Source organism: Zeus faber, assembly GCF_960531495.2.
Source record: "Zeus faber genome assembly, chromosome: 15".
Taxonomy (NCBI): domain Eukaryota; kingdom Metazoa; phylum Chordata; class Actinopteri; order Zeiformes; family Zeidae; genus Zeus; species Zeus faber.
Window position 1 is genome coordinate 15,402,618 of NC_137194.1, and position 27,656 is coordinate 15,430,273.

General features: G+C 41.7%; 2 protein-coding genes across 2 annotated transcripts in view; both read right to left on the reverse strand.

Annotated features, from left to right (window-relative positions):
- The window catches only part of atp9a (ATPase phospholipid transporting 9A), a gene marked incomplete at both ends in the record, with an annotated part of 30,424 nt that extends 20,603 nt beyond the window's left edge, over positions 1–9,821 (reverse strand). Inside the window, 11 exons of the mRNA XM_080015617.1 lie at positions 176–336; positions 444–520; positions 1,004–1,079; positions 1,428–1,508; positions 2,057–2,151; positions 3,323–3,374; positions 4,451–4,509; positions 5,751–5,859; positions 5,988–6,101; positions 7,921–8,065; positions 9,754–9,821. Coding sequence (XP_079871743.1) covers positions 176–336; positions 444–520; positions 1,004–1,079; positions 1,428–1,508; positions 2,057–2,151; positions 3,323–3,374; positions 4,451–4,509; positions 5,751–5,859; positions 5,988–6,101; positions 7,921–8,065; positions 9,754–9,821 — 1,037 coding nt within the window. The remainder of the gene's footprint in view (positions 1–175; positions 337–443; positions 521–1,003; positions 1,080–1,427; positions 1,509–2,056; positions 2,152–3,322; positions 3,375–4,450; positions 4,510–5,750; positions 5,860–5,987; positions 6,102–7,920; positions 8,066–9,753) is intronic.
- Positions 9,822–12,311: 2,490 nt separating this feature from the next.
- Positions 12,312–27,656, reverse strand: part of sall4 (spalt-like transcription factor 4) — a gene marked incomplete at both ends in the record, with an annotated part of 20,529 nt that continues 5,184 nt past the window's right edge. Inside the window, 5 exon segments of the mRNA XM_080015234.1 lie at positions 12,312–12,746; positions 12,941–13,245; positions 13,361–15,820; positions 27,612–27,635; positions 27,638–27,656. The exon segment at positions 27,638–27,656 is cut by the window's right edge and continues 62 nt beyond it. Coding sequence (XP_079871360.1) covers positions 12,312–12,746; positions 12,941–13,245; positions 13,361–15,820; positions 27,612–27,635; positions 27,638–27,656 — 3,243 coding nt within the window.

The window sequence follows — 27,656 nt, forward strand, 5'->3', positions numbered from 1 at the left end:
ATTAAAAAAAAAAAAAAAAAAAAAAAGAATCAGGGCAGCGAGTGAGTGAGTGAGTGAGTGAGTGAGTGAGTGAGTGAGTGATTTTTGACATGGTATGAGATGTGAGTTTCACAAACTTGAATGGCTTGAAAGGCTTGTTAAGTGAAAATGTGTTCATTTATTTATTTATTCCCACCTGATGGGCACAATATTGGAGAAGAGCAGAAGGAAGCGGACGATCTGGAGATACCAGCGCCCGGCAAAGTGCTGGAGCGCCACCATCACCAGCGACACCACCACCAGCGCCCCAAACAGGATCTTGGTCAAACAGTTCACTTCCAGATCAAACAGCCCCACCTATCAGAAGCCAAAGAAGGTTTTGTTTGTTTGTTTGTTTGTTTTTTAACTCTGTAATGAATAATGAGTCACGTGGTTTGTGCGGTTTCTGCTTCACACTACTGTACCTTGTTCTTCGGGTTAGAGGTGTTCATGACACTGCGTAGCTCCTTGCCTGTGTAAATGACCACCCCCACCACGGAGCCTGGAGAGGGGGTGGGACAACACAACCACCTGAGGCCACAAATACATCAGCAGCCAAAAAAAAAAAAAAAAAAAAAAAAAAAAAAAAAAGTTTGCCCCCCTCCTCTCCCATGGTATGTCAAGAAGATGTTTCCCAGACAAAACTCTTGACATGAAAAGATGTTTTCAAACTCACAGTGACAGTCGGGATATAAGATGCAGATTGCCAATTACCTAATGGCTTGCACATGTTTCGCAGGTTAAAGTGGAATCGCTCTTCTATGGAGGAAGTGTGTGTCTGTGTGCCCGGGCGCCGCAGAGATATTTATGAATGGCAAAATGTCTGATTGCCACTTTATATTGTGTGTGTTTGGAAAGACAAATACTTGGGATGTTAACGGGGGAGGAAGTAAGGTTCCATGGTTTCGTGTTTCAAGCTTCTCTGCGACTAGCCGTGGATACTCCCTCGTCATTAACTGCTTGGCGTGAGGGGCCATATATTTACCGGAGGCGATGACCGTGCTCGCCCAAAGGGTGTTCTCGATGCTTAAACTCTCATTGACGGGAGGGTCTCCATCTTCCTACAGGCGGCAGGGCGACAGGAAAAAGAGAGAATGAGGTGAGGTTTTAAAGAGGGTGCACGTACGGAACAGTAGAGGGAGCACTGGTCTATATCCTGATCAAAGCAAAACATGAACGCCAAGCTCGTCCAACGCAAAACACAGTTCAAAAATTCATCGTGTGGTACCACCTCATATTTGGATGTCGACACGGACGTTAAATCCGACATAAATACCAATCATCGCACTTCAAAATCGATAGAAAAGGCTACGATTTTGTTGTTTTTATGGTTGCAGGGATACGGCTAAATAACGGTGCTATGTTCTTCAAACTATGTGTCTTGTTTTCTCAGCACAGTTGCTACTCACCCTCGTGAAAGTACCGTTGAAGTTGTGGATATCGAGGTTTGGTTCCTCTGCATACACGTATGATCTGATTTGGAGAAGATCCTGTGTGGCAAGAACAAGACGGCTGAGGATCGATGACACACACACAAAAAAAAAGGAGGATGTCAAGCTAAGATAAGGAGCGGTTCATTTACACCATCACACTCGCTTCTTTACAGCCGTCTTAGATAAGGGAATTGTGCACAATTCCGACATAATTAGGAACATTTGCCTGTCTGTATTGGACTTATTGGGCAAATACTATGTGTTTACTGGTGCATTAAAACAAATGCGCCCCGAGGGAAGCCGGCTGCCGACAATTACCGGAACCGACTCACGTGACAGGAGGAAACTTCTCAAGTGCTGCCACGTCACCAGCATTCAGAAATATAGTGCTGCTTACGTTTACTGTTTCTAGTTGTATGTAGTGGTCTCAAATCATTTGCCGCAGCGGGGCGACTCATTGACACGACTCATTTCCTCCAAACGACACAGCTGAATTCAGTAGTTGGGGAAAATGTGAAATGCGAAAAATGAGATTAGAGGATGAGGGATCGCTGGCTGGTCCCCCCTGCCCCCCGGCTCTGCTGTCTGCTCCTACTGGGACTTACAGCTGCGGTGGGCAGCCTCTGGGTGCAGGCCACCGGGAGGCGTAGTTTCCAGTCCGTCTCGCCGTCCAGCTGGTCAGTCCGCAGGAAGCAAGAGCCTGAGAGAGGAGGAGATGACAGCTGCTAGTGATGTGACAACTAATATGTTTAAACCCTAGGGGGCACCAGCATGTAGGGTTTACATTGAGACAGCAATGCAACGAACGTAAACAGTAACTAACAATGTAAAATAGTTACTAACAAAGTAAATAATTACAATGGGTTGTCCAACAGCATCCAACAAGGCTACTAAGGCTTCTATTCTTGCAACGGCTTTCCAGTTTTTTGGTATTTGGTGTTGTGATATTTGGATACAAATATTAGTTTTCGGATCAAAATATGTGTGAATAGATATACAGATTAAAACAAGGATCCTTGCCAGTGGCTAGGCTACATGAGTGGTGGAATCCAGTAAATGGGGAGAGGGAGTCATCCCGCCCATCCCCCCCTCTGGCCGACATGCGTCATCCTGCCCAGAACCCCCATTCGCAGCCTGGGCTCCTCATAATTGACCTAATGGCCTCCACATGGAAGAGAGATAACCAAGCACTATTTCCAGTAAAACAAAGCTGGTGTTTTTCTTCCCGCCACAGGAAGATACAACCACAACACCCGCATAGCTTCTCCTCTGGCTCCTGATTAGGACACTACAGACCTTGAATAAAGCCGTGGCCCTCCGTGATGGTCTTATGTTTCCAATGCTCTGTCCCTTATTGTGAGTGGCTCTTGCTTTGGATGGAGACATTTTTGTATATGTGCAAATAAACACAGCACCGAAATTCCCCGAGTTGGTGTTATTGGTGACAATCTTCTAATCCACATTTGATTATTCATACGAGACCTGCACCTGCTTTCTCTTTGCATTTTATTTATCGCTTTGCATGCCTTGAGTTTCCTTTCCATTATCTTATCATTTGAAAGACAAAATTTGGCAGAAGGTTAAAAAAAAAGAAAAAGAAAGCAAGCCAAGTTGGTCACCACCACACTACGTGGAAGAGCCGCTCCCCGCCACGCTGCGCTTTTATCGACGGTTAAGTACATGACCCAATTACAGTTTAGGCGTCGTAGGACTTCCTCTGTCGGCCCAGGGCTAATCCCTGCACCTCAGCGCCTTTTTAAACAGGTCACCCCCCCCCAAACACCCCCCGCACCACCACCCCCAAACACACCCCCCAAAGCAGCCTGTAGCCTGTAGCTGGGGATCTGGATGAGTGACTGGCAGATGTTTACCATTTCTTTCTGTGGTCCTTAAAAAGATCATGTCGGCAGGAACACGCTGGTTCTACAAAGAAAGAAAGAAGAAAAAAAACAAAAAAAAAACAGGATTTCAGCATCACATCCTGATCCTGCACATTTCCTCCTCCTCCTCCTCCTCCTCCTCCTCCCTTAACTGTATTAAGTAAGACTTTGAGCATTTTATGTTACACATTACCTGCAGCCTGCCAGTCAAATAATAAGCCCTCCTGAATTCCATACAGCTGTGATCTGCGCCGCACCCTGACCGGGTCGTACACTCATCCTGACCCGAGGTTTCCACTACCGGTGCGGCGCAGAGATTTGGGATGATAAATGACTTATCTCGACAGACTTCCAAACATTGACCTGCGTGGGGATTCTTGTTGAGCAGGAACTTCCCAAAAAATGTATTTAAGCTCTTTGTTTCCGAGCCCCTTCTTTCAGATCCAAAGCCGGTCTTTGGTCTACCCGTGGGTGTCTCGATATGCAGTAGAGTTAACGCACAAAAACTAAAAAAAAAAAAGAAGAAGAAAAAAAAAAAAGAAAAACCCAATCAATCATGTGAGTAAAAAGTGTGCAGCAACGTGTGACCTTTCTTTCAGCCGCGTTGAAGTCAGTGATTGAGAAAGACGTCTCCAGTTGGAAACTGAAAACCGGGCTTGCTTCTCATGTTTCACGTGCAAGGACTGAAGAGAATCCTTTCTGTCCCAGATAAGGAAAATGTAGAACTGAAACCGAACGCCCAAAAAAAAATAAAATAAAAATAAAAATAAAAAAAAGATTTATCGTAAACATGTATTCAATAAACTATGTGCTGCTAAAAGGTTTTTTAGGATGACGGAAAAAATGCTTCTGATAAATAGTGCTACATCCAATCTGTGTTTGAGATCCAATTAAGGGCATTTAAAGGGTGTGTCAGCGATGTGTAGGCATTGGGTTTGACAGACTGCAGCTAAGCATTGATCACAAGATTACAAAATCTTTACTAACTCTTTTCACGGCGGTCGCTAGTCTAGTGCCGGGGATTAGCAACCATCTCGTTCCTTGTGATAAAAAAATGGTAAGTTCACACTCCCCTGACGACGCAAAATTACTCACAACATTCTCCCACAGAATACAAACCTTTTCCACAATTATCAGATCTCCCACTTGAATGCCGCTGCTTTTAACTTTCACTGTGCCTAAAGAAATGAGATAAATGTTGAAGTTAGTGTTCGGTGTATATATCTTATTGCGCACACTGAATCTATTGAAGATAATAAATTAAAAAAAATCGGGGTCACAGTGCTTGAAAAATCAACGTTCAATTTGAAGCTGTGCACAAGTGAGCGCACATTCCACCTGGACTGCAGCGAGTTAGAACCGGACCCATCCATGCAAACTTTCAACGTGGATTTTACAGGATTTAGGGCACTCAGACATCCTGTTACCATTAACGTCATTCAAAGGAAAAGTAAAAAAAAAAAAAAAGATAAAATAAAAAATAAAACTTTAAGGCCATACAACGATTCAGATTCTTTGCATTCACGTCTCACTCTTTGTGAATATTTGTTCTACATGCCCTGGCGGTCACCCGGCTGGAGTTGGGAAAGTAATTTTCCACATAGATTTGAAAGCCTGCTGGGGGAGTTGAGCCTTTTCTCTCATTCCTTCTGGAATGAGCTGGCAAATTGTTTGGAAGGGGGTCGCTGACCCATGACCCCTGCTGTGACCCCTGGGTTTTGCATATGTAAGACATTAAAGCACATTAATATTGCTATGCATTAGGTTCACAGGGCCTTGCATAGTTTGTTGTTCGACAAGATACTGATCAACAAATTGGTCAGGGGATGGGGTGTTGCTTGAAGTGACCCTCCCTCTGGCATGCCTTCAGCAAGACAAAAATAACAAAAGCACCAAATTCCCATCATTAATTTGGCTGAAATAAATGTAAAAACCTTTACCTTAAAAATAACCATGCATACTGGCGGCCATGGTGACTGGTGTAAATAGAAAATCCTCCCTTCATAAGAGTCAGTGTGCTAACCAGCTTGTGCCCATATAAAAAAAAAAAACCCACAGAACTTTTAGTGATCATATACCACTAAGCTCCCCCATACACTGGGATATGCACAGGGGCCGCTATCATGGAGGCAACCAGTCATCGTGTTTATGGGCAAGACAAGCTGCCACATCAAAGGGGAAATGTGAGGCAAACCACAAGAGGGCTCCTGCTTTTTATTGGTAGTAGCACTTTATACCAAGCCTTCTTATGTACAGTTTTACATCTCTGCTTTGAATTATCCACCATTTCCCCCGGCCCTTATAAGATTTAACAGGCCTAGCCCCCTACAGCTCAGATGCTGATACCCTGAAATAAACAGCACGCTTCAGATATCAACTCACAGTGGAGTTGATGCAAATCTAAATGTCTAATTCTTACCCTTTGTGGAAAGCTTGGCGTAAATCTGCGAGTTCACTTCTTTGTCTCTCACGAAGCATCTTATCTCTTCGAGAGCCTCCCTCATTATGGTGATGAACAAGACGATAAGCTGCAAGAGAGATTTCATTTCAAGACACAAAAATTTCATTTAAACACCATTTTTATGACACAGATAAAATTAATTTAAAGGTGCATTTATTAGTTACAGGCAACAGTATTTAGTCGAGTGCTGCGTACCAAGGGGACCCAGTATGTATAGAGGGCGCCCAATCGCAACTCCTCCACGAACTGGGAGCAGGCCAAAAGCAAGAAGTACAAATTGAAGAAGTACTTGAATTGATTGAACAGCACCTGCAAACACAAAACAAACACAACAATCAGATTGATAAATAATCTAGCTCATATCCATTACCCCATTCCATGTCATAAATGTCACCTTCAATGTCAAAATCATACTTGTATGCATTGCATGCAGTACCCCTGCATCATTGGTATTCCATACCAACCGCTAGAGATGCACCAGTACCTTTTTGGACATCTTCGGTACTCCTGGGAAATTTTCAATTAGTAATTAACAGTAATAGTGAGATCACTCAGTTTCAAGATCCTATTTGTTTCTTGTTTTCATCAGTTGTATTTTTTCGCTACTTTGTTATAATAAAATTAGATGAAGAATAAAAACGTATTAACACTGAAATAACACCTGAGACAAAGCGTCAAAGCAACTAGGGCTGGTTACCTTGGTGTTTGATTTCAATCATGGAAGATTTTCGCAAGGCGAGTATATGTACATGAGCACACTGATAAACACGATATCCAATCGTAGTAGCGACATCTGTGCATCCCTACCACCCACCCCTAATGAAATGACCACATTTTACATGGTATGTATGGTATTTATAGAGAACATACTGTATACTCATTGAATCATATTCACATTCACTATTTGAAACACATAAATGCGACAACAGAGCATAAGAACTTAGATGGCAGGACAAAGCATCATGTCTTTAAATTTCATCACCACCAACGGGCAAGATAACTGAGGCAGTTATATTTTTTAAATGCTGTACGCTATCAGCTGATACTCCATGTGGCATGAGAACAAAAGAAGCAGCAGCAAACCAATGCACTCATAAGCACATGTTCAATACACCCGACTCCGCCTAAAACGCCTTCTCGACATTGACGACGATTAGAAGAGCGTCACACTTTGCAATGCAAAAATGCCACGGTTCTGTCTTTTCATTCTGTAAACAAATCCAAGCTACTTTTAACGTCTGAGTTCATACACGAAAAAAAAAGCCATACGATTTCAAGACGACCCAATGTCTGGAAAGCAAATACATATGGAAAACAGGAGTGGAGAATGTGAGGTTCGAGAAACACCGCCCAGCAACCTCAGTACCTGCTGCAACCTCAGTACCTGCTGCTACCACATCTTTTACACTTTTATTTTAATGTCATCTCAGCGCCTCTTTTTACAACAGAAAAATGTAATTGATTAATAATAACAATTATAGTTTTTTATTATAATTATTATTATTAACATAATGTGTTACTTTTACTACATGTCCATGCTTTGGCCGACAACCTTAATTCAAAAAATACCCCTTTAAAAAGTCCCCTTCCCTTTCAATATCATTGATGTTCATAAAAATATCAAGCTTGTCATCTAAACAAAAAAGATGTAAAAAAAAAATGTTATTATAAATAAATACACTTAAATATTAAGCTTATTTATTTATTTACATCTGAGGATGCATTGCTCTTTGTTCCCTTCACATATTTTTTCCCCTCAAACAGCCAAATGGGACAAGCACAGTAGAAAAACAACTATGTCTTACTTTTCAAATCAGGGTTGCAATGTATTTATTTTTAAATGCATATTATTGTGAATGTGAAAGTCAGTCAGTTGTTTGTTCAGATGATAAAAGTGACAAATCTGTGTTATTGCGCTGACATCCAGGCATTAAACTGCCGTTCCCCATTAGATCAGATTTGACTGGTTTTGCATTGAATACACTGGTCACACTCAGTGCACATTTCAACTACTATCCCTCCACATTTGAGATCTCTTAATATGCAAACCACCCCTGCGGGGGGTGGCAGGGGTTGGGTAGCAGGCTGCGAGGCGTGTGTTGGGGGGTGACCCCTGGCTGACACTCACCCCAGGAAGGAAGGTGAAAAAGTTGTACTTCTGGTTGTTAATGACATTCCTGGGGTACCTCTGTTCCCTCTTTTCTGGGTGGCCGAGCCACACCGTGCGCGGCCGGAAGTCGCCCATGCCGCAGCATCCTGACCACGGGCAGCACCTGGCACAAAATGATACACAAGACATTATAGATATGACATTTCAATTTAAATACAGGTGATATGTAGTCAGCAAAATGGGAATCAGAAAAACAAGATTGATCAAAGATTGATTTGTTTATGTTTTTATGGATGAAATTGCTCATTTGTCATGTATTCTCTTGGTTTATAGGAATTGCCTTTCACACGATTGCGCTATTCTAGTATTCCTGCATTGTTATTGACATTTTGCTTCTACTAAGAGCACATATTGCAGAACAGCCACTCCACGCCTTACGAAATAAAGATTAATTTCGTCCACATCAGACTGGTGGCTGCCTCCACCCCACTCAAACAACACATTTCAGTACACCGAGTGACCAGTGACCTTTGTGATCAATACATCCCCAATGCGATGAATGATCAATTTTCCTTGATAAAATGACCACAATTTTAGTTGCATTATTACCTGTTAAAAGAAAAACATTAGATGTCGAAAATGAATTGAATTGATATTCCCCTTTCCATAGACTGGACTAGTGATTTGCAACCTTTTTCATATCAAGAAACCCCAATTTGATAAAGAACGAGGCCACTTGTAAATGAAATAACGGTGAGGCTGAACTACTAATCATTTTGCTGGGGACCACATGGAACCTCTTGAAGACCCTGTGAGGTGCCTGGACCACACGTTGAGAACCACTAGTCTAGAACAATTGATGGAGTCTAGACCAGTGGGGGTACTGTGTTAAAAAAATATTGGTTATATATTATGTTTAAACAGAAAAAAAAAACCACACATATGACACACATACAGCACCTCATTTATGTTCATTTTATTTTTTCCTCACAATGCCAGTGAAGGGGGTGCTCAGCTGACAGAATAACTTAGAGGAGGTACGCCACTTAAAAAAAAGTTTGTATTACTGTATTATCCTTTTTACAATTGTATAATATGGGATTATACTATTATTATTATTATTATTATTATTATTGCTGCTGCACTATTTTGGGGATTTAAAGTGAACACGGTCCATACTGCCGATACTGACGCTATCCTGCAGAGGTTTGTAATCACTAGTATTGTGCGCGTATCTTTTTACAGGTATGTTTTGGCCCTTGGTGGCTCCGTGTTTATTTTATAATGGTGGCGTCAACCAGCGCGCCTGTGCACCACCCTCCATCACCGAGAGGCCCGATCGTGGCGGTGGCGGGTCAGAACCGCGCACCGACCCCACGGACGTCCCGGACGGGCTCCCGATGGCGCGTTTTTCGACATGACGTCCCGCTTTTCGGCATGTTGTCTCGCGCCCGGACGCCGCCGCCGCCGCCCGTCACGTCCAACATCGGAGCAAATATTGGCACGAGCGTCAGTGACGTACACCCGGAACAAGTGTTACATCTGTCTCCGTAGTCGGTCTCGAAGCGATAACCACGAATTAGACACGTCCCTACTGCACCACGCGTCGTTTATTTATCAGCCACAAATGCTCGACATTTCGATCGAATGATCAGAAACAAATATATATATATATATTAAAAACGCCTTTGTTTGGCAGGTGGAGACGATGTCAATACAGTACCCACGCCGCTGCCTGTGTAACACACAATGACATCAGCGGAAACACAGGCTAATGCTATATGCTAGTTGCTTTTTATTTTTATTTTTATTTTTTTATCAGATTTTAAGGCGTCTGTACAACGCCCTTACCCATTCCTGTGTTTACTGTCACGTCTTTTCTGCCTTCTCACGGGTTGTAGCGGGATATTGTCCGTCATCCCTGCAGCCCCGGCCGGCTGACACGATACGCCCTGTGTGTGTGTGTGTGTGTGTGTGTGTGTGTTCACTGGGCGGAGGCTTCCCGGCTGTCACTCACTGGAACGGTAGGGCAGCTAAACCCCATTATAATAAAAATAAACAAATAAATAATAATTAAAAAAAAAATATATATATATATATAAACAAATATACAGTATATATACGTTACATTATAAATAAATAATTATATATATATATATATATATATATATATATATATATATAATCCACTGAATTATTATTAATTTATTCATATATGTCTGCGTTGCAAACAGGAATTACTCGTTGTTTAGGAACTAGTTTCGGTTTGTGTTGCTAGCCCAGTGGTTATCAACACGGGGTCCTTCAATGGCCTTTAAGGGGTCCCCAACAAAACGATTAATAGTTCAACTTCATTATGTCATGGCTGTGACGTCAGCACCATTAGAGAATGCACCACAATGGCTGTATTGATCCTATATACAGTAGTTTAGAATGTTGGCTCTGGCGTGGAGTGTTGGAATAATTAATATCCAACTATGAGACTCTTCTCCTTTCACTGATTCATATCAAATTGAGGGTCCTTGTTATTAAAACATTTCGGAACCACTGCTCCACACTACAGGTGTTTTAATGTATGGAATGTGTATTTAAAGTGGACCCACATAAGATCGATGACAATCTCTACTGCAGTGGTGCTTCTTGGTTGGTGAAAAGTTCTAATGGTAGAGTATGGAAACCTGTTAGGCATGGGGGTTAGAACTGACAGGGGAATCATTTATATTTAAATTAAGTTGAAGATTTTTTTTCTCCATTTCAATTGCCAAACTGTTCAAGTTGACTATTTGTCTATCACACGGACTAGCTGTGAACTGTGATCCAGGCCTATGGAAAGGAAAGTTAAAATAAACACAAATAGTCCATTTCCTACCAAGCAGTGACATGAGAGGAAAGCAGTGTTGGAACTAGTCACCCTGATTTTATTTTTAAAAAAAAAAAAAAAGACCAGAAAGTAACATTCAGGCGAGGGAAACAATTTAACAATGTACATTGTAAACAGGCCACTTAAATTGTAGACACTTCAAAAGCAGTTTTGACATGGTTTAAGAAAAGGCACACCTTGGCAAATGCATATCAATGAGAAAAGTACAGCATCCCAAAGCTATTTTGACCGTTATGATTGGTGAAAGTGTCCAGTGTGAAATTCATTTTCTGTTCGACTCAGCAGGTTGAGAATGAGAGGATCATCTCCTACTCATAAATCTATCAGAGAATGTAGAGACCGTTGCTTATATATTAGGGGGCAAGAAAGGAAGCCTAGAAGCTAAACGAGGTAGAAATCACCCCCTAACACAAGCATTTCTTATGCTATATAAATTAGAACTCATAATGAACAGTTGATAGAAGAAACATAAGTAAACTACAGGTTACTGAACATACTAAAAGTTATAGCTTCAAAGTGGTGAGAAAAATAGGAGAAAAAGACAACAAAATCGACAATTTGCCCTTTTCCAGTACAACCAACATTGTTGTTTTTTTTTAAAGCAGTCGACTTGAAATGCAATGACAGAACAAAATCCAAGAACATGTGAAAATATAAAGTGCAGGCATGACAGCATTGAGCATTTTGTAGCCTTTAGAGCTCAGCCAACTAAAAAGGACTGCAGTTCTACAAGGAGTCTAATGGAGTCAAACGTTTTTAATAGATATTTGTAAACTGGAGTGAAAATAAAATTAACGCAATGCTTCACTATACAACATGTTTATGTATCAATTGAATAGGGCCTTCATTGAAAATGTGTGGTGCATTTCAAAAAATAAAATCCAATTAGGCACTTGGCAAAAAGATGTGTATACCAACTTCTTCCTTAGCATCCGTAAACATTTAGGAAAGCAAGTATTGTAATCTATGTCAATAACAGATGACCTGGCTACGTGAAAAGGGCGCTGGAATCGTTTCAAACATTCCGGTCTCCAATCTGATCAAAAGCGTCTTCTTAATCGTAACACATCAATAACATTTACCCACTACAAAACTGTACAATTTCATAAAATCTATAGCGCACAAGGGAAAGCAAGTAGTCATGTACACAGAAATATGGCTATGTACGCTATGATTCCCTTGAACACTTCAACATGGTATCCATACTCAGTCATACCCTGAAACTTTTCCAAATGTAGAGAAAATCCTTCAAAAGCATACCAGGGAAACATTGGATCAATTTCAAGTAAGTCATACATTCAACAGTTGGATACACAACTCAAAAAAAAAAAAAAAAAGTCAAATACCCGCATAAAAGAAAAAGTAAATACAACTACAGTAGTTATACCAATTCAAATAACACTTGTGATTTGTTCAAATAAGCAGAAGCTGCATTGGAGTTACGAACCATTTCTACCATAAGTTGAATATTGATTGTACCATTTGGGAAAAAGGGAAGCAACAAGATCACAACCCTAAACATTCAGGACTAATTCACTGCAATTTTACCCTCCTCCATGAAATGTGGAAATTGTGATTTTGGCACACTGTCCAAGCCGCTCTTTTCAATTTCAGCCATTGAAGCAGGCAAGCCAGAGTGGGACCCATCCATTTTCATGAGGCCCCCAGTAGAGCCAACCAAAGGCCCACCAGCGATACTACTCGGAAATGGAATGCCACCACCCTGGATCACAGAAATTTCATTGGTCTTCATTGTCAGGCCACTACTAAATGCTGCAGCATACTGGTTCCACAGGGATGGGTCGAAGTTAATTGCTGGTGCACCCAGTTCTTTGGGTGCCTGCATCATATCTGGCAGCATCTTGGTGTCGGTGCTCATTGCCATCATGGCCATTGGATTATCCAGAGAGAGACGCTGACCACGCCTTGAGGTGTTGTTCCACATGTGGGTTCCAACATGCACCTTAAAAAGAAAAAAATAATTATTTAAAATCACACATGCATTAAAAATCCAGGCATACCAATGTTCTGATTTCTGAAGAGGTGACTGTGTTGTTCAAAAGTATGTGATGCAAACTACTGCAGCTGTCTTGCAAGTGCCAAGATAAAACACAAGAGTGCAAATATTTCCACTTCCTTTAGATTGGGCATGTTTACCTTGAGATTTCCCTTGGTGGTGAAAGCCCTTCCACAAATTGTGCAGGCAAAAGGCTTCTCCCCTGTATGAGTGCGCTCATGGATCTGCAAGGCACTGGCAGACGAGAAGTTCTTCCCACAGGCATTGCAGAGATGTTGCTTGGCTGAACGGCGTGGTGCACTAGAGCTTGAGGAGGGCATCCCTATTCCCTGTGGCACCTGGGAGCCAAATAAGGTGCTGGCACCCAAGGGATTCTCTGGCGGAATCTTCATTTCCAGAGTGGCCAGACTTGAAGGCATTCTCATGAATGGCAGATGATTGGGAGCTGCAGGAAGAGAGCAAGAATTAGACAAGCGTTTAAGCTTGTATTTTTTTTTATTTTTTTTTTAATACCTAGATAAAAACAACAAAAAAAAAAAACAATTTAGAAGGACATTTACCATAATCTCCATTTGTGTAGGGCAGACCAGGTTCTTCCTTAATTGCTTTAGGGTTGAAGCTGCTGGGAGCAGTGAGGTCAAGGGCTCCATTTGACTCATTGCCATCTTTAAGACCACTATCAGACTCTGGTCTAGAGCCATTGTGGGCATAATCCTCTCTCGCCTCTAATTCGGGAGACTTTGTCTGACCATTACGCATGCTGCTCACAGGGGAAGGGGAATGGAATGAAATTGCTGAGTCAGAGATGGCTGGACTGCGGCCATTTTGATATTCCTGCTCCCTCAAGGCTGTGGGCGACTCCTTTGGCGTTCCCTCACTCTCTGAAGCAGTGCTGCTCTGGCGTTTGAGCGCAAGGGCGGAGGTGAGATTTTTCAAAACATCTAGGCTAGAAAACATGGAGCTGGGAGTACTTTGCTGCTCCAGCTGTTCTTCAGAGGTAGATGGTGGAACTGAATCTGAAGTCTCATTTGGCTTCTCTTGGGAGTCCAGCTCTGTCTCGGGGTCGTCCATGCTCTCATCAAGGTTGGCATCCAGGGATTTGTCATCTGCCAAAGAGGAGTTCAATGCTTCAGCTGCCTCATACTGGCTTTCAGGCATAGGAGTGTTGGGGATCTGTCCACCCATGTGCATGCGAATGTGCTGCTGCAGAACCACGGCATTGGTGAACTTCTTTTGGCAGATGGGACAGGAGTGCTGCATTTTAACAGGCATGTTTGCCCTGTGCACGCCATAATGGGCCTTGAGGTTACCCTTGGTGGAGAAGGCACGGCCACAGATTTTGCACTTGTAGGGCCTCTCACCTGTGTGTGTACGATAATGCATCTTGAGGGAACTCTGGCAACTGAGCACCCTGTGGCAAATTATACACTCGTTAGGGTCACTGGTCCTCTTCTCCAGGCCATCAACCATCTGCTGAAGTTTGGCTGTTCCGGAGCTTTGTTCTCCAGAGAGGCCATTACCATTCATGTTATGCAGTGTCCCAATCATTTCTGTGGAATCCTGGTTCTGATCCAACCCCATGTCATGGCAAAACATGTTTGAAGAAACCGATGCCACATCACTTGTTGATGGGGAGGGTCTCTGTGAAAATGATTCACTTCCAAAGCCTTCCATTGAAGTCTTGAAGACATTAATAGATGATGGGTGGAACCCAGCTACTGGACCACCTATAATTGGTTTCATTTCTGCCAAGTTGGACTCATCAATGGGCAGAGACATGCCATAGGGAATTCCACTACTGGTGGGCATGTTATCAAGGTGCTCTGGGACGGGGTGGGGGTTCATCCTGATGTTGGGGTACTTATCTTTATGCCTTTGGAAATGAACCTTGAGGTTTCCTTTGGTTGTGAAGCGGTTACCACAGATGTTACATTTGAAGGGCCTCTCTCCAGTGTGAGAACGCAAGTGAATCTGTAGAGCGCTGTCATTTCCAAATGTCTTCGCACAGTACTTGCACTTGTGCTTGTATAATGATTCACCGCTCTTCGATTCAGAGGAAATGTTCACCAGCTTACCCTTGGCTTTTTTAGAGGCATCGATCCCAGCTTGAATACTAGCGAAGGTGCTGGGAAAACCGAGGACTCCAGGAGACTGAGGCAGTAGTGCTGGCAGGCGGCTGGCCAGGTCGGGAATGCCCTTTAAGATGTCTGTTTTAGAAGAAATATTTGCCAGCCCTTCAACCAAAGAGGTAGGGTTGCCATTTGTTTGAGGCAGTTTTCCCTGCTTCATTGTCTCTATAGAGAGGCTCTGACTACCCGTCCTTTTTCCTATGAGAGCTGCCGCAGCAGAAAGCTGTTGCGACAGGTGGGCACCAAGGGCCTTGAGGGGGTCAACTGCAGCCCCTACAGCTGAATTATGACCCAGAGGGGCCATCATCGATACCTGGATTCTAATCTGTTCCGTAAGCTGGATCTGCTGGAGCTGCTGTTGCTGGAGACACACCAACTGTTCCAAGATCATTGGTATGGCTTGCAGTGTCTCTTGGGATAAAGAGAGCGATGTATGATTTGAAGAATGCTGAGTAACAGCCACTTTAGTGGCCTTCATTGATTGGAGGGTGACATTTGAATCTTGCATCTGAGGAGAGGGTCTGAATGTCATCTCAGGGCTAGCAGACAACTCTTCTGGTTCCATTTGGCCCGAATCCTCTGTATTTGATCTAGTCTCCATTTTTTCTGTCAACTCCGCATTGACATTGGATAAGGAATGACTGCTGTATTGGCCATCATCATGGTCGCCATCATCAAGAGATCCATGTGAATATTCCTCAGGCACGTCACGGCCATCTCCATCTTTCATGATGACAACCTGTTGACTTTTAGTGCAATTTTTCTCATGTTCCTGAAATTCTGCCACATCAAAGAATTCAGCACAACATTTGTTGCACACTCTGGTTTCTTCCATTTTGAACCTCTTCATCTCATTCCCAGCTTCTACAGCCTGACCATCTGGAATAATACCTAAGAGAGGACAGAATAGTTTAAAATAAAATAGAAATCAGGACAGACAAAAACAGGTACAGCTATTAAATAGTTGTGAAAGACACTAGCTCTGTAGTGAGGTTGGTTGATTTCTTTTAACAAGTTATATAGACAATCTCAACTTTTGAAAATTAAAAACTTCTGGAAATAAAAAAAAAAAAAAGCAAAACTGCTGCACCCTCACAATAATTTTGTTATGCAAACGACCGGCAGAGGGCGGTGTGCCCCCCATGAATTGACAATGAAACAAGCCCATAACGCCACATCGCCAAAATCAGCAATTTAAAGTAATCATACACCAATTCTAGTCACAGCAAAAGTCTCTTGCCAACCATAACACGCATCAAATGTCTTGTTCTGGATGCCAGACGTCCCATTCTACAAAACTCAACCCGACCTGCTCCAAACAAAAACGCCACTAAAACGTTTCTATGAAGGCGAACTCTTCAGACATTTAGAGAACACGTGATAAGTGCTGAAGGAACGTGTTTTTATTCATATTAATTCATCTGCTCACCAAGAGGGCATTTCGCCCAAGGTGGCCGCATTGTCAGATGCTAATGCTCTCATCAAGGGGGAAAAATACTTATTTGCATTCTTGAACTGGGACCGTCGAGCTTGTTTGTTTCTCACCTGGCAACATGCATTGTGGAACGAAAATAAAATTAAAAAATAAATTAAAAAAAAAAAAACCCAGTTCAAGCCGAGCTCAAGACAAAAAAAAAAAAAAAAGCTGTGTGAAGTATGTGGCACAGGGAGATCTCTTTATCACAACTTCACCTCGAGTGTTGGAAAATCTGCTAAAAATCCACTGAACTGTTAATACCACTATGTTGCCGCTAGGCGGCGCATAACCTGCGTCTCAATCTGATCATCGATACTTGGGTTCACGACACGAGGTGAGACCAAAGATCCAATTCATTACAATCGGAGCAGTACACATTAATACTAATTAAAAAAAATAATAATAATACGACCAAAAAAAATAAATAAATAAAATCACCCATCGTGTCACGATTCAACGTTATTTCTGCTTATCATTTATCTGGGGGTTATGCCCGTGGCGTTGCAGGGTCCGCATATGGCCCCGCACCCCTGTCTCCGCTAGAAAAAAAAGCCTCCATCCCCCACCTCGTCTGTACCAAAGGAAACAGTCATGCATTAAACTGGGGGATTTATTGCTTTTAGGTCAGCTTACTCCGAGTCACATTTCGTACACAGTAGTTGCCACCTTTGTTTAAGAAATCCCAAATCGGACTTCAAAAAATAAATTAACCAATCAACCCAAAACGCAAAAAAAAAAAAAAGAGAATAACCGACATCAAACTGTGTTACAGTGTGAAAAGGCAACACACATATGGGATCGCCTCCCATATCTTTGCAGAGAGACTACGGAAAGATTCCACCAAACCAAAGCCATAAGTTTACATAACCATCAAACCGATTTGACTTTTCGGTTTAAATGATGACAGATTGCAAACATTACTTTATCAACTGGCGTTCAACCACACGAACCACTTTCAGTAAATCAATCACAAAGCCAACAATCACCGAGTTGCAAGTTGATTCAGAAATCCAACAGGTAGCACACGTACACACACACACGTTCAGCGGCGCTTCCCATTCGTTTTAGGGGATGGAAACAGTCCTAAATATCGTTCAATTAGACCTTTAAACCCCGGTTTCACGATTACGCCAAAAGGTATGTTGAGAAGCGGCCGTTCCACCGGGTACGCTCGCGTAGTCGGAAAAATACAGGCGAAAGAAAGTCGCGGACCGCGTCTTTAAATTTCACCCGGCGGTGAAAGCGCCGGCGGACGGGCTACGTTTGGAGGGTTTCGTTCGATCCAAACTCGATCGGCTCCGGGGGGTCAGCACTCGGGTCAAAGTGCGAGGGGAACGATACCGCATACTATCGATACTTACAAAAGAAAAAAAAACAACAACACATAAACTTTTTTTTTTTTTTTTTTTTGGGGGGGGGGGGGGTTGGTGGTATCAGTGATCTTACCATCCGAGTTGATGTGCTGGGGCTTGGATTGTTTGCGCCGCGACATGGTGCGACCATCCGGGGCGAACGGCGCCGCAAATATTCCTCTCTTTCTTTCGCCGAATCTGCAGCTCGGGAAATTAGCCCCCCTGGCTCGAGCAGAAACGCGCATGTCAACGTAATTATGATTATCAATAATGCATTGCGATTTATCGGGGCCCTCTGACAGCTGATTGGCTCCAGTCCAAGCGCTCCCACATTATTCAAATAGTCCTATTGATGAGGGGAGGGGGAGGGGGCGGGCCCCGCCACTGGACGGACGGGCGGTGTTGGAGGGGGGAGGGACGTGGGGCGAGGGAGGGAGCAACTCGATCATCCTGCCTGCGAGTGGAGCGGGAGGTGGAGGTTATCATTACAGAGCCACACCACTAGATGCGCACTGTGCTCATATGTATTTATCGTTTTTTGAAGGTGGAGACTGTTAAAGTTGGACCGTTTTTTAATTAGCTCCAGATTTATTCATCTGCGCATCTGACCACACTCACATGGTGTTAGATAGATAGATAGATGGATAGATGGATAGATGGATAGATGGATAGATACAGAGATACAAAACATTGAAGAAGTTAGAATAATTAAAAAAAAAGGCAATATATGATTAAATAAAACAACAACCTAAAAATAAACAATATACTTCGACTATATAACTTGGACAATGTTTAATTATCAAATCAAATATTAATCTTCACGAATATGTCTGATAAGTAACCACATTCTCACATTGTTTATTATTAGTTTCAGTGTGATCTTTTTTATTACCTACTTTTGCTATCTATCTATCTATCTATCTATCTATCTATCTATCTATCTATCTAATTATCTATCTATCTATCTATCTATTTATCTATCTATCTATCTATCTATCTATCTATCTATTTATCTATCTGTCTATCTGTCTATCTTTAATATTATTATTATTATTATTATTATTATTCTCAATTCTTAATATTATTATTAATCTATTATTATTATTATTATTTAAATGTTTTATTTTACCTTCATCTAACCATGGGAGCATTACATTACATTACATCACAATTTATATATACAACTGTATATATATAAAACTTTGTACTTACATTAAATGCCATTGCATTGCATCATTTAGAAAACACTTTTTTTCCCTACAAAATGCATATCACTGTCGAGGCTTAACCTTCTCTATGAATAGCATCAGTCGTAGAAGTTTTTCATTTTGGCCAAGAAAGGCAGCATAAAAAGCATACAGACATTGAAAGATCAAAACTTCCACAACATCAAAAAGGGTTGGCATTGAATGGGCATTCATATTGAAACGGCTCACCAACTCTGCGTTTAAAATGTGAAATGAAAGGGTTTTTGGTCCTTCCTGTGAGTCCATTCCAAGATGAAGGAGTGCTGTGTTAAATGACAATATTCTGAAAACAGTTTTAAACTTTTGATCTGGCTGGCTGAAATATTTATTGTCATTGAAACGGCTATTGTCAGTTGTAGAGCATTGCTTTGCCGGCATTGATTAACATCGACTATCACCTCTCGCGGATTAATACGGAGCAAAAATAAGGCAAACAATACATCAAATAATGGGAAATGAGGAACAATTGATACCTTTTTAAACTGTCTGACTGGCACTGACCACCACAACCATGCCTCTGTGTTTAAGATGGACAGAACACCATGATTCAATATAACTGGGTTGTACAATTCTATATTATGAAACTAAAGAAGTAAGCAAGAGTACTTGTGTCAAATGCAACCATTTTTGTTTTATGTTGTAGTTTTATTTTCTTTGCTATTTTATCATAGCACAAGGCATTAGGAGGTTATAGAAAAAATGTCCAAATCTCAAATTCTCGTTGACTGATACATGTAAACAGGAATTTATTTCTTGGTAACATACTTCCTAATGACCCCATGTGCATTGATAAAGTTGTGTGTAATTTGGGGAGTCATTCAAATCTTTCAATGCAAGGGCGAAATTCACCTTCAAAAAGCTGTAGATTGCTATTTTGCGGGCAACCGTTTAAATGAAATCTCCAAAAGTGGAGTGGAGGGTAAATCTAGTCAACTCTGATGACTGGTAGAGGAATAAAAAGAAGAACTGAGGTTTGAGAGGTGACTGCGAGAAATAGAAAGTAAGATTAAAAAGTGAAAATAAGAGTATGTAAGAGTACATGAATGGAAATTGAAATTCATTGATAATTAACCATGAATGTGAAATAGGATTTTCCCTCATTCTGTTGCACAATTGCGTGAAAGTGGAGCTTTATGATGCCTCGGCTGATAATAGTGGGACAGATACGACCCAGTATATTGGGAAAAGTAATTGCCCTTACAGGGCCGGGCTGAAGGTGAAAAAGAGGGGAGTGCTGTCTAGACAGTTTATTGCCACAATAAGCAACTACGCTTGAATACACTGTTTCTGCTGCATTCAATCTAAACAAAGTAAACTGTGCGCAATGGTGCCGTAAAGCTCAGTGGTGACCAGAGAGACATCAACTACATTGCCTTCCACTAAAAAAAAAAAAAAAAAAAAGATCGGCTACATAGAGAGCATCTCGAGTAACAAAGATATTGATCTATACACAGGAAAGAATAGGATTGTGGAAAAACAGCTTTTTGACACGATACACGATTCCATCTCAATTCTCCATTCATATTTTTTTGTAGGAAGCATAACCGGATGAATGAATAGATCTTGCCTTTTCCCTGCCTTTTGTAGACGGGATAGTTATTTGTTTGCCATTGAGGTGTATTGATTGTGTTGGACAGCTGTGGTGTTGCAGGCAACAACAAAAAAAAGACACCATAATACAAATGAATTAGGAGACCTTGACAAGGTCCTGTATGTGACAATAGTGACTCTTCCCAGGTCAGCAATACCTCATCTACGGCCAACAATGATGTCAGAAAACAACCTTTGGAAAGTTGCCATTGCTATATTCTATATATACCCGTCCTTCCCTTCTCTGATCCCCCCAAATCAACATTTTAACCTTGGAGACAAAATGGAGAGAACGTATAGCGGAATGACGAAATTAAAAGTTTTGTTGGTGCGATCTTTCCGACAGGACTTTCTCCCGCTGTCGCCGCTGCCTTGAAGTGGACACAGAGCAACGACGGACACTTGGTAAGGAATTGTAAATTGAATGTGTGTTTTTTAGGACTCTGTAAAAGATGAAAGGGACAAAGGAGCTTGATAGGGATGAGATATTTCACAATGGCGTGTTATTCCTGAAGCCGGGATGGAATCTGGGCCATGAGAAATGCGGCTGGAACAGCAGCGTCATGTGTGACATAAACAAATGATCCATAATATTCTCATAAGGCCAGATTTCAATTCGTTAACCAAATATCCCATTTAAACGAGGTACAAAAACGCACTTTCGTTCGCCGCCCGAGCCCAACAATAACATTAACTGTGGCATTTGTGGCATTTCAGAAATTCCCACAATATCTAGAGTTTATCTGAACTTCTCAGGACGGGTTGCCTTTTTCAGCCGCTGTAGGGCTGCATTCAATCACACACATTGACAAGTGATTGATCGCATAGAATAATAGCCTTACAACATGATCTTTTTTTTTTTGTTTGCAGCAGCAGCAGCAGCGGTCAAATATAAAGAAAGAAAAAAAAAAAGCCTTTTCAAGAAGCAGGGTCATAATTGACAATTCCTTGTCCCTGGCTTTTCCTTCCTAAGACTAATTTCTAAGGAAATGAAGGAAGATGAACAGTGATGGGCAAATACTGTGTTCATTGACGCTGTCTTCCACGTTTTGGACTTTCAAAACAAGGTCCTGTTGTCCTTAACTTGGATAAATCACTTTACACGCAGGTCATGGCTGCAGTTTTATTTTTTGTTCAAAGCCGTCTACAGGGCAATAACCATTTCCCTTTGGCTGCTTTCTTTGGTACTCTTTGATTGTGTGATCATCCGAACGTGGAATTATTCAGCCAGTACAAGTGCAGAGGCTCATAGCAGCCATGTCGCAGTGTTGGGCTTTTCTTGTTGATCAGCAAACACCCCCTTTGAAATGTTTTCCTTTCATGGACACATGTATTTGATTCTGTTTTAATGCAAGGTCAGCCTAGAATAGAGATGGAGGGCAGGGAGGTGAGAAACTTGCAAATGTTTTTTTTTCCACCGTTGTGATATTGTCTATTTTTTTCTAGTTGTATGCTGCGGTTTAGATACGTTTAACAGCATATAACTGTTATTATTCGGTTGATGTAGTGCAATTTTTAATCCCCTCCGACGAGGCCAAATGCTTGTTTACCACGGAAGTGTAGTAACCTTGGTGGAATACAGAAATGTTGCGGCACCTAGGTGAAACAAAGTCATCCGAGGACACAGGAAGTATAAATGACTCTGCCTTTAAACAAGAGATGGCAGTACTTAAAGATAACAAGATGGCAGCTTATTTGTCTCACACCATTGACTGGAAGGTGGGGGTTGGGCCGAAGGAAATTATATGCCAAAGTACTCTGCAAACAATTGAACCTCTTTCTGCTCCAGCCAGAACTTCTTTGAGACTCAAACAATCACTGACTGTTACTTGCGTATGAAATGGTAACTCTTTTCCAGAGTTGTTGTTTTTTTATGTGGCGGTCATATCATATTTAAGCTTCATTTTTGAGTTCTGAGCCATTCATTTTTTATTATTCTTTTTGCTTTGTATGCTACTTCTGGTCCCTCAAATTTTATAGCTGCCCCAACAAGTCAACAGCTAACCTGCCGGGCCCCGGGTGTGTGAAAGAGAGTGTGTGATTCTATTAAAGGGGGGTGGTGGGTGAGGGGAGAGAGAGAGAGAGAGAGAGAGAGAGAGAGAGAGAGAGAGAGAGAGAGAGAGAGAGAGAGAGAGAGAGAGATCAGTGGTCCACACATGGCTGTAATTTAATGGAGAATTGCTCAGCAGTTCCTGTGCAGAGGTAAACACCAAAAGTCGGGCTTTTGTTATTGCATGACTATGACAAGTGCCTCCATCAACAAACAATAGAGTGTTGGGGGGAACAAGGACTCACTGTATGGAGAGAACCTCACTGTGTTCACTTCTCACTCTCGGCCGGCCGTGGATGAGACCGGAGATGGTCTGCGATGGCTTTACGTAACCAACCGGTAATTTGAAATAGTGGGAGTTATCTTGATAGATAGATAATTTATTCATCCTGGAGGAAAATTGTCAGCAATAGCTTACATAAAAAAAGGCAATAATAATAAAGCAATGAAATAGAAAAAATAAAAAATAAAATGGCAATATATTGAAACATTTGGAAATAAACACAATACAAAATAAAATGTAGTAGTTGACTGTACACAATGAAATATCACAGTATACACTAAACCTGTTAAACAATAAAATATGGCCTAAAAAATAACAGAAATAAAACATTTAAAAGGAAGATATACACAAACATAGAGGATATAAGCAAAAACAAAAAGCGGCGAGAACTTCCTGAAATGTTGTTCTCTGTTGTTTAACAACGCCGCTTTTTGGTGCTGGGTGTTAAATTGTATTGACTAATAAAGGAAAGATTGCGATAAACAAAAAAAGAAGAAAGAAGAAGAGAGAGAGAGAGTGGGAGGGAGAGAGATAGCGAGCGAAGGAGCTCGGCAGTCACCATCAAGCTGTGAGTCAACAGGGGGCCAATCCTTCAAATCTGAGAGGCAATCTGGGCCAGGGCCATAAATGTTTACAGGGTGGGAAGTGGCGGGGAGAGGGGCTGCAGGATATCAGCCCCGTCCCCACCTCTAATTAGCTTATGGGAATGCACTAAATACACAATAGCACACAAGAGTATTTTGGACCCGCAAAAACCCCCTCTCAGAATTAATGCTCACTAGGTGTCAGTGGTATTTAAATAACATAGTTTTCTTTGAGTGACAATCAGGCAGCTGAATTGATGTCCGTATTCATACTGTGTCAGAGCCAAAAATGCTGGGTTGAAATTAGGTCCAAATTAATGATTAGGGGAATAGGGGTTTTTCATAATGCATTTTTGCAGAATATAATTATATGGAGACGAGACAGGAAATGCATTTAAATGGCATTCGTGAAAACCTGCATGCGCTGCCTCCCCTCAAATGCTTAAATTGCAGCCGCCATGAATTATCATGGATCTTTAGATGTCTCTAACAATCTGATAACACATTTTACTGATGATTTATAGATTTTACTGGATTGTAAATAAAAGCAAGTTCCTTGGTACTTTATTAAGAATGAAGTCTCTCTGACCTTTTTAGTATTTTGTATTCCTAAACTGTAGCTTCCAACGTGCCTTTTATCCACAATTTGCAAATTCATTCTAGCTGGTGTATAATGGCTGGCCCTCCCGTGTGTTTTTCCCATTTACCGTGATGGATTATGTTTTTTTTGGAAACATCATGCAGATGGGAAAATGACCAGTAGGGTCCCACCTAAACATTGATATTTGTAGCATAGTTAGACACACCCTTGCACATGCACGCCCACACACGAATATTAATAATAATAAAAACCTTGTTTGTAACATTTCACGCAAATGTATCAGAAAGCAGTAATTTCCCTGCTCTTAGACAAAGTATTTAGCACTTTTAAAACTGAATTTTCACCTGATCTATAGGATAACTTCAATATTTCTACATAAAATATACACACAGCTTTCATATATATACATATCGGTGTATCTCATCTCGTTCTTAATTGTAAATATATGAATATATATATATATAATAAAACTCTTTCTGCATTGTTGATGCTTATGAAAAGTTAATCCCCTCAGTCCAACAAAACGGCAGATGATTAGAAAATATTGATTGGCTATCTGAGAGATGTATTTACAACAAGCTAAAAATCTGCCTTTTAAAGGCATAAAAGAACCACAAAGCATAAGGAACTAGGTAATTAATCTGGTCATTGTCCTCCAGCTCAAAGGTTACAGTTCCCCTGGTTTCAGGCTCATCACTTTAGGTTTACAGCCGTCGCCCCTCAGTCAACCGCAGTTATTGATCGCCTACCTCAAGTATTAAAAGAAAAGGCAGAAGCTGCTCAGGTTTATTTTATCTGGTGCATATCAATTGAAAAAAATAAAAGCATTGTACCTTTGAAATTTAAAATCTGTAGTACGTGGATCTGATGTGTTTGTTACCAGATTTTAAATTTGATAACAATAACATGTCTAGAGTAAATTATGATAGATGACGAACAAGATAAGTATATATCTTTGGCTTTATTTGCAGTAGGGGGGGGGGGGGTCTTCTTTTTGCCATTTAGTGAGCTTTAACATAAGGGGCTCAATAGAAGCGTGTGCCCCACAAGGAGAAATGGATAAAAGGTGTATGATTGTTGTCCTGACAACGACAGAAATGGCCACTATGCTGAACAATAGTCAGATGGGCTTTGGGGAGGCCCGCTGGTAACCCCCCTCCACTTCCACATCTGCTGCTCCCCATTCAGACTTATGGGATGTTATGCCGATTATTTTCTGTCCTGCTTCCCCCTTTCACAACTGACAGGCTGAATAAATAAGAATGAAATTAGGAATCACGCCAACATCTGTCCAAGAACTGTACTGTTCTGAGGGTGGGTGCAAGTGGGTAAGCGAGTGACGGAAAGCAAAAAAAAAAAAAAGAGAGAGAACAAGAAATGAAGAGAGATGGGCTTGGCAGCAGCCATCGGAGAGGCAGAGAGGGAGGAATCAGGGGAGTGTGAAAGTTATTCGGTTCAACAGGTGAAAGGACGTGTGACCAAAGTGCTTATGTGCCTTCCTGGGTTCATATTGACAACAGCATCCAAGCAGAAAAGCCACCTCACCTGTTAAAAGCTTTCAACAAAAACAGCACAACAGCACTATGTGGCCATGGGGCCAATTAGATGGAGAAATAGATAGACAGATATTTTGGTCCATCTATGTACTTATTTGGTTCATATTGGAACCTACTTTATTTCCAACAGAAATCCTAAAATAGCCTGAACAACATTATTGTCACTTTTTAGAAGTTGCAAGAAATAGTTGTATTTCAAGCAGCTCCTTTAGTTAGTAATCTAAATCACCCGTGGTCCAGCTTGGAATTAAATGCAATAAAATAATGGAGAAAAGTTTGCATTCCGTGGATTTGTGTCACTGTTCGTACTACACCGAGAACAGAGAAAGGAAAGAAAAGTGGAAAAATCTCCGAGGAGGTCAAACAAAAGATAGTATCAATGTAAGGACAACCTCAAGGCTCAAGTGGATCTCCAGAGACCTTGATGTTCCAGCGGCCACAGTGTTGCCAAGACGTTTTTACGGCCCACGGCCACAATAGGAAAGTTGAAATAGCTCAGATAACTGCGAAACAGACGAAAGCTGACCTTGGAGGTGCGACAGTTTCAACTCGCTGAAAGAGAGTTCTGAGGTATCAGACCCAGGGAAACCTCGATGGCCACATCAACGTCCTACGGGCAGAAGAGCCCCAATTAGAGTTTTGGTAAACCACATAGAGGCCTTCAAATGAAAGAGCGCTGTCCAAATAGGGAGGGGATTCAGTGGTGTTTTCGGGGGTTTGGCATCATGAAATCAAGGAGATTACCATGGTATTCCAGAGAGTGATAAAGTGTCGGAAAGCTTCGTTTCCATCGAAGGTCACGGGTGTTCCAACAGAACAGTGACCCGAAACACACTCCAAAAAAGCACCCAGGAATGTCTCAAAACAAAATGCCGGATTGCTCTTAAGTGGCCAGCAATGAGTCCAGATCTAAATCCCATTGAACACCTGTGGAAAGATCTGAAGACGGCCGTTGAGAGAAGACCCCCTTCAGATTTGAAAGAACTGAAGCAGTTTGCGAAAGAAGACTGGGCCAAATTGTCATGAGAGAGGTTTTCGGAATCTCCTTCGTGGCCAAAGGAAATACTTGATCACAGTTATTTTATCCTCTAAAGGCGGTGGTACCAAATATCAAATCTAGTTAATAATTTTGTCATTGCCATTTGTTGTTGAGGTTAAATGTTCTGGATCAAAAGCATAGTTGCTGTACTATTCACAGTGAAATACCAAATACTTTCGTAAATGTAAACTTCTTCTCAGAAAAAAAAGGCCTGTATTTTTGGCGATGTAGAGGGATAGATCTAGTTTTTAACTGGCAAAACCAAAAAGAAAAGTGCCTCTGCTCTTTTAACCCTCGCTTCGTGGCCAGTAGCTGTGCTGAGTGGAGGAGTCGAGGATAAGGGATTGGATGGAAGCCACCTGCCTGAATGCTAAGCCCCCACGCACACGGGATGGCAGGGAGGGACTGCGGGTGCCTTTCTACATGACACAGCACAGATTTAGGCTTTGTATAAATGGGAGTGTGCCTAATGCAGCCACACACAAGACTTCAGAAGCGGATGTTTTGTTTTTTTACGGAATCCACCGCCACCACCCACCACCAACGGCAGATTCTAAAATGACTGAAATACGGCCACAGCCACGGAGGGAGGATGACAAATATTTATATTAGTTTATTCCCTCTCAGGCAATGACAAACATATTATTGCTAAGCTTTAGGGATCCCGCTCAACGCAGAGATGAAGAGTTTTGACTCTGATTTAGCGGAGTTCATGCGCGATAACCTCTGGTCTGTCAAATAAAAGACAGAGCTAGAAAGAGAGAAAACCCGGGGGGGGGGGGGGGGGGGGGGGGTATGCACAGGAGGGTTTCCCAGACCCCCGCATACATATTGATTAAACAAATTTGCCACAAATCATTTTACAAATGCCCAGTGGGGGGCTATAGAGGTTTGTGGAAATACCCCATTCACCCGCCATCCTCCCCGCAGAGCTGCAGCCCGGACTCT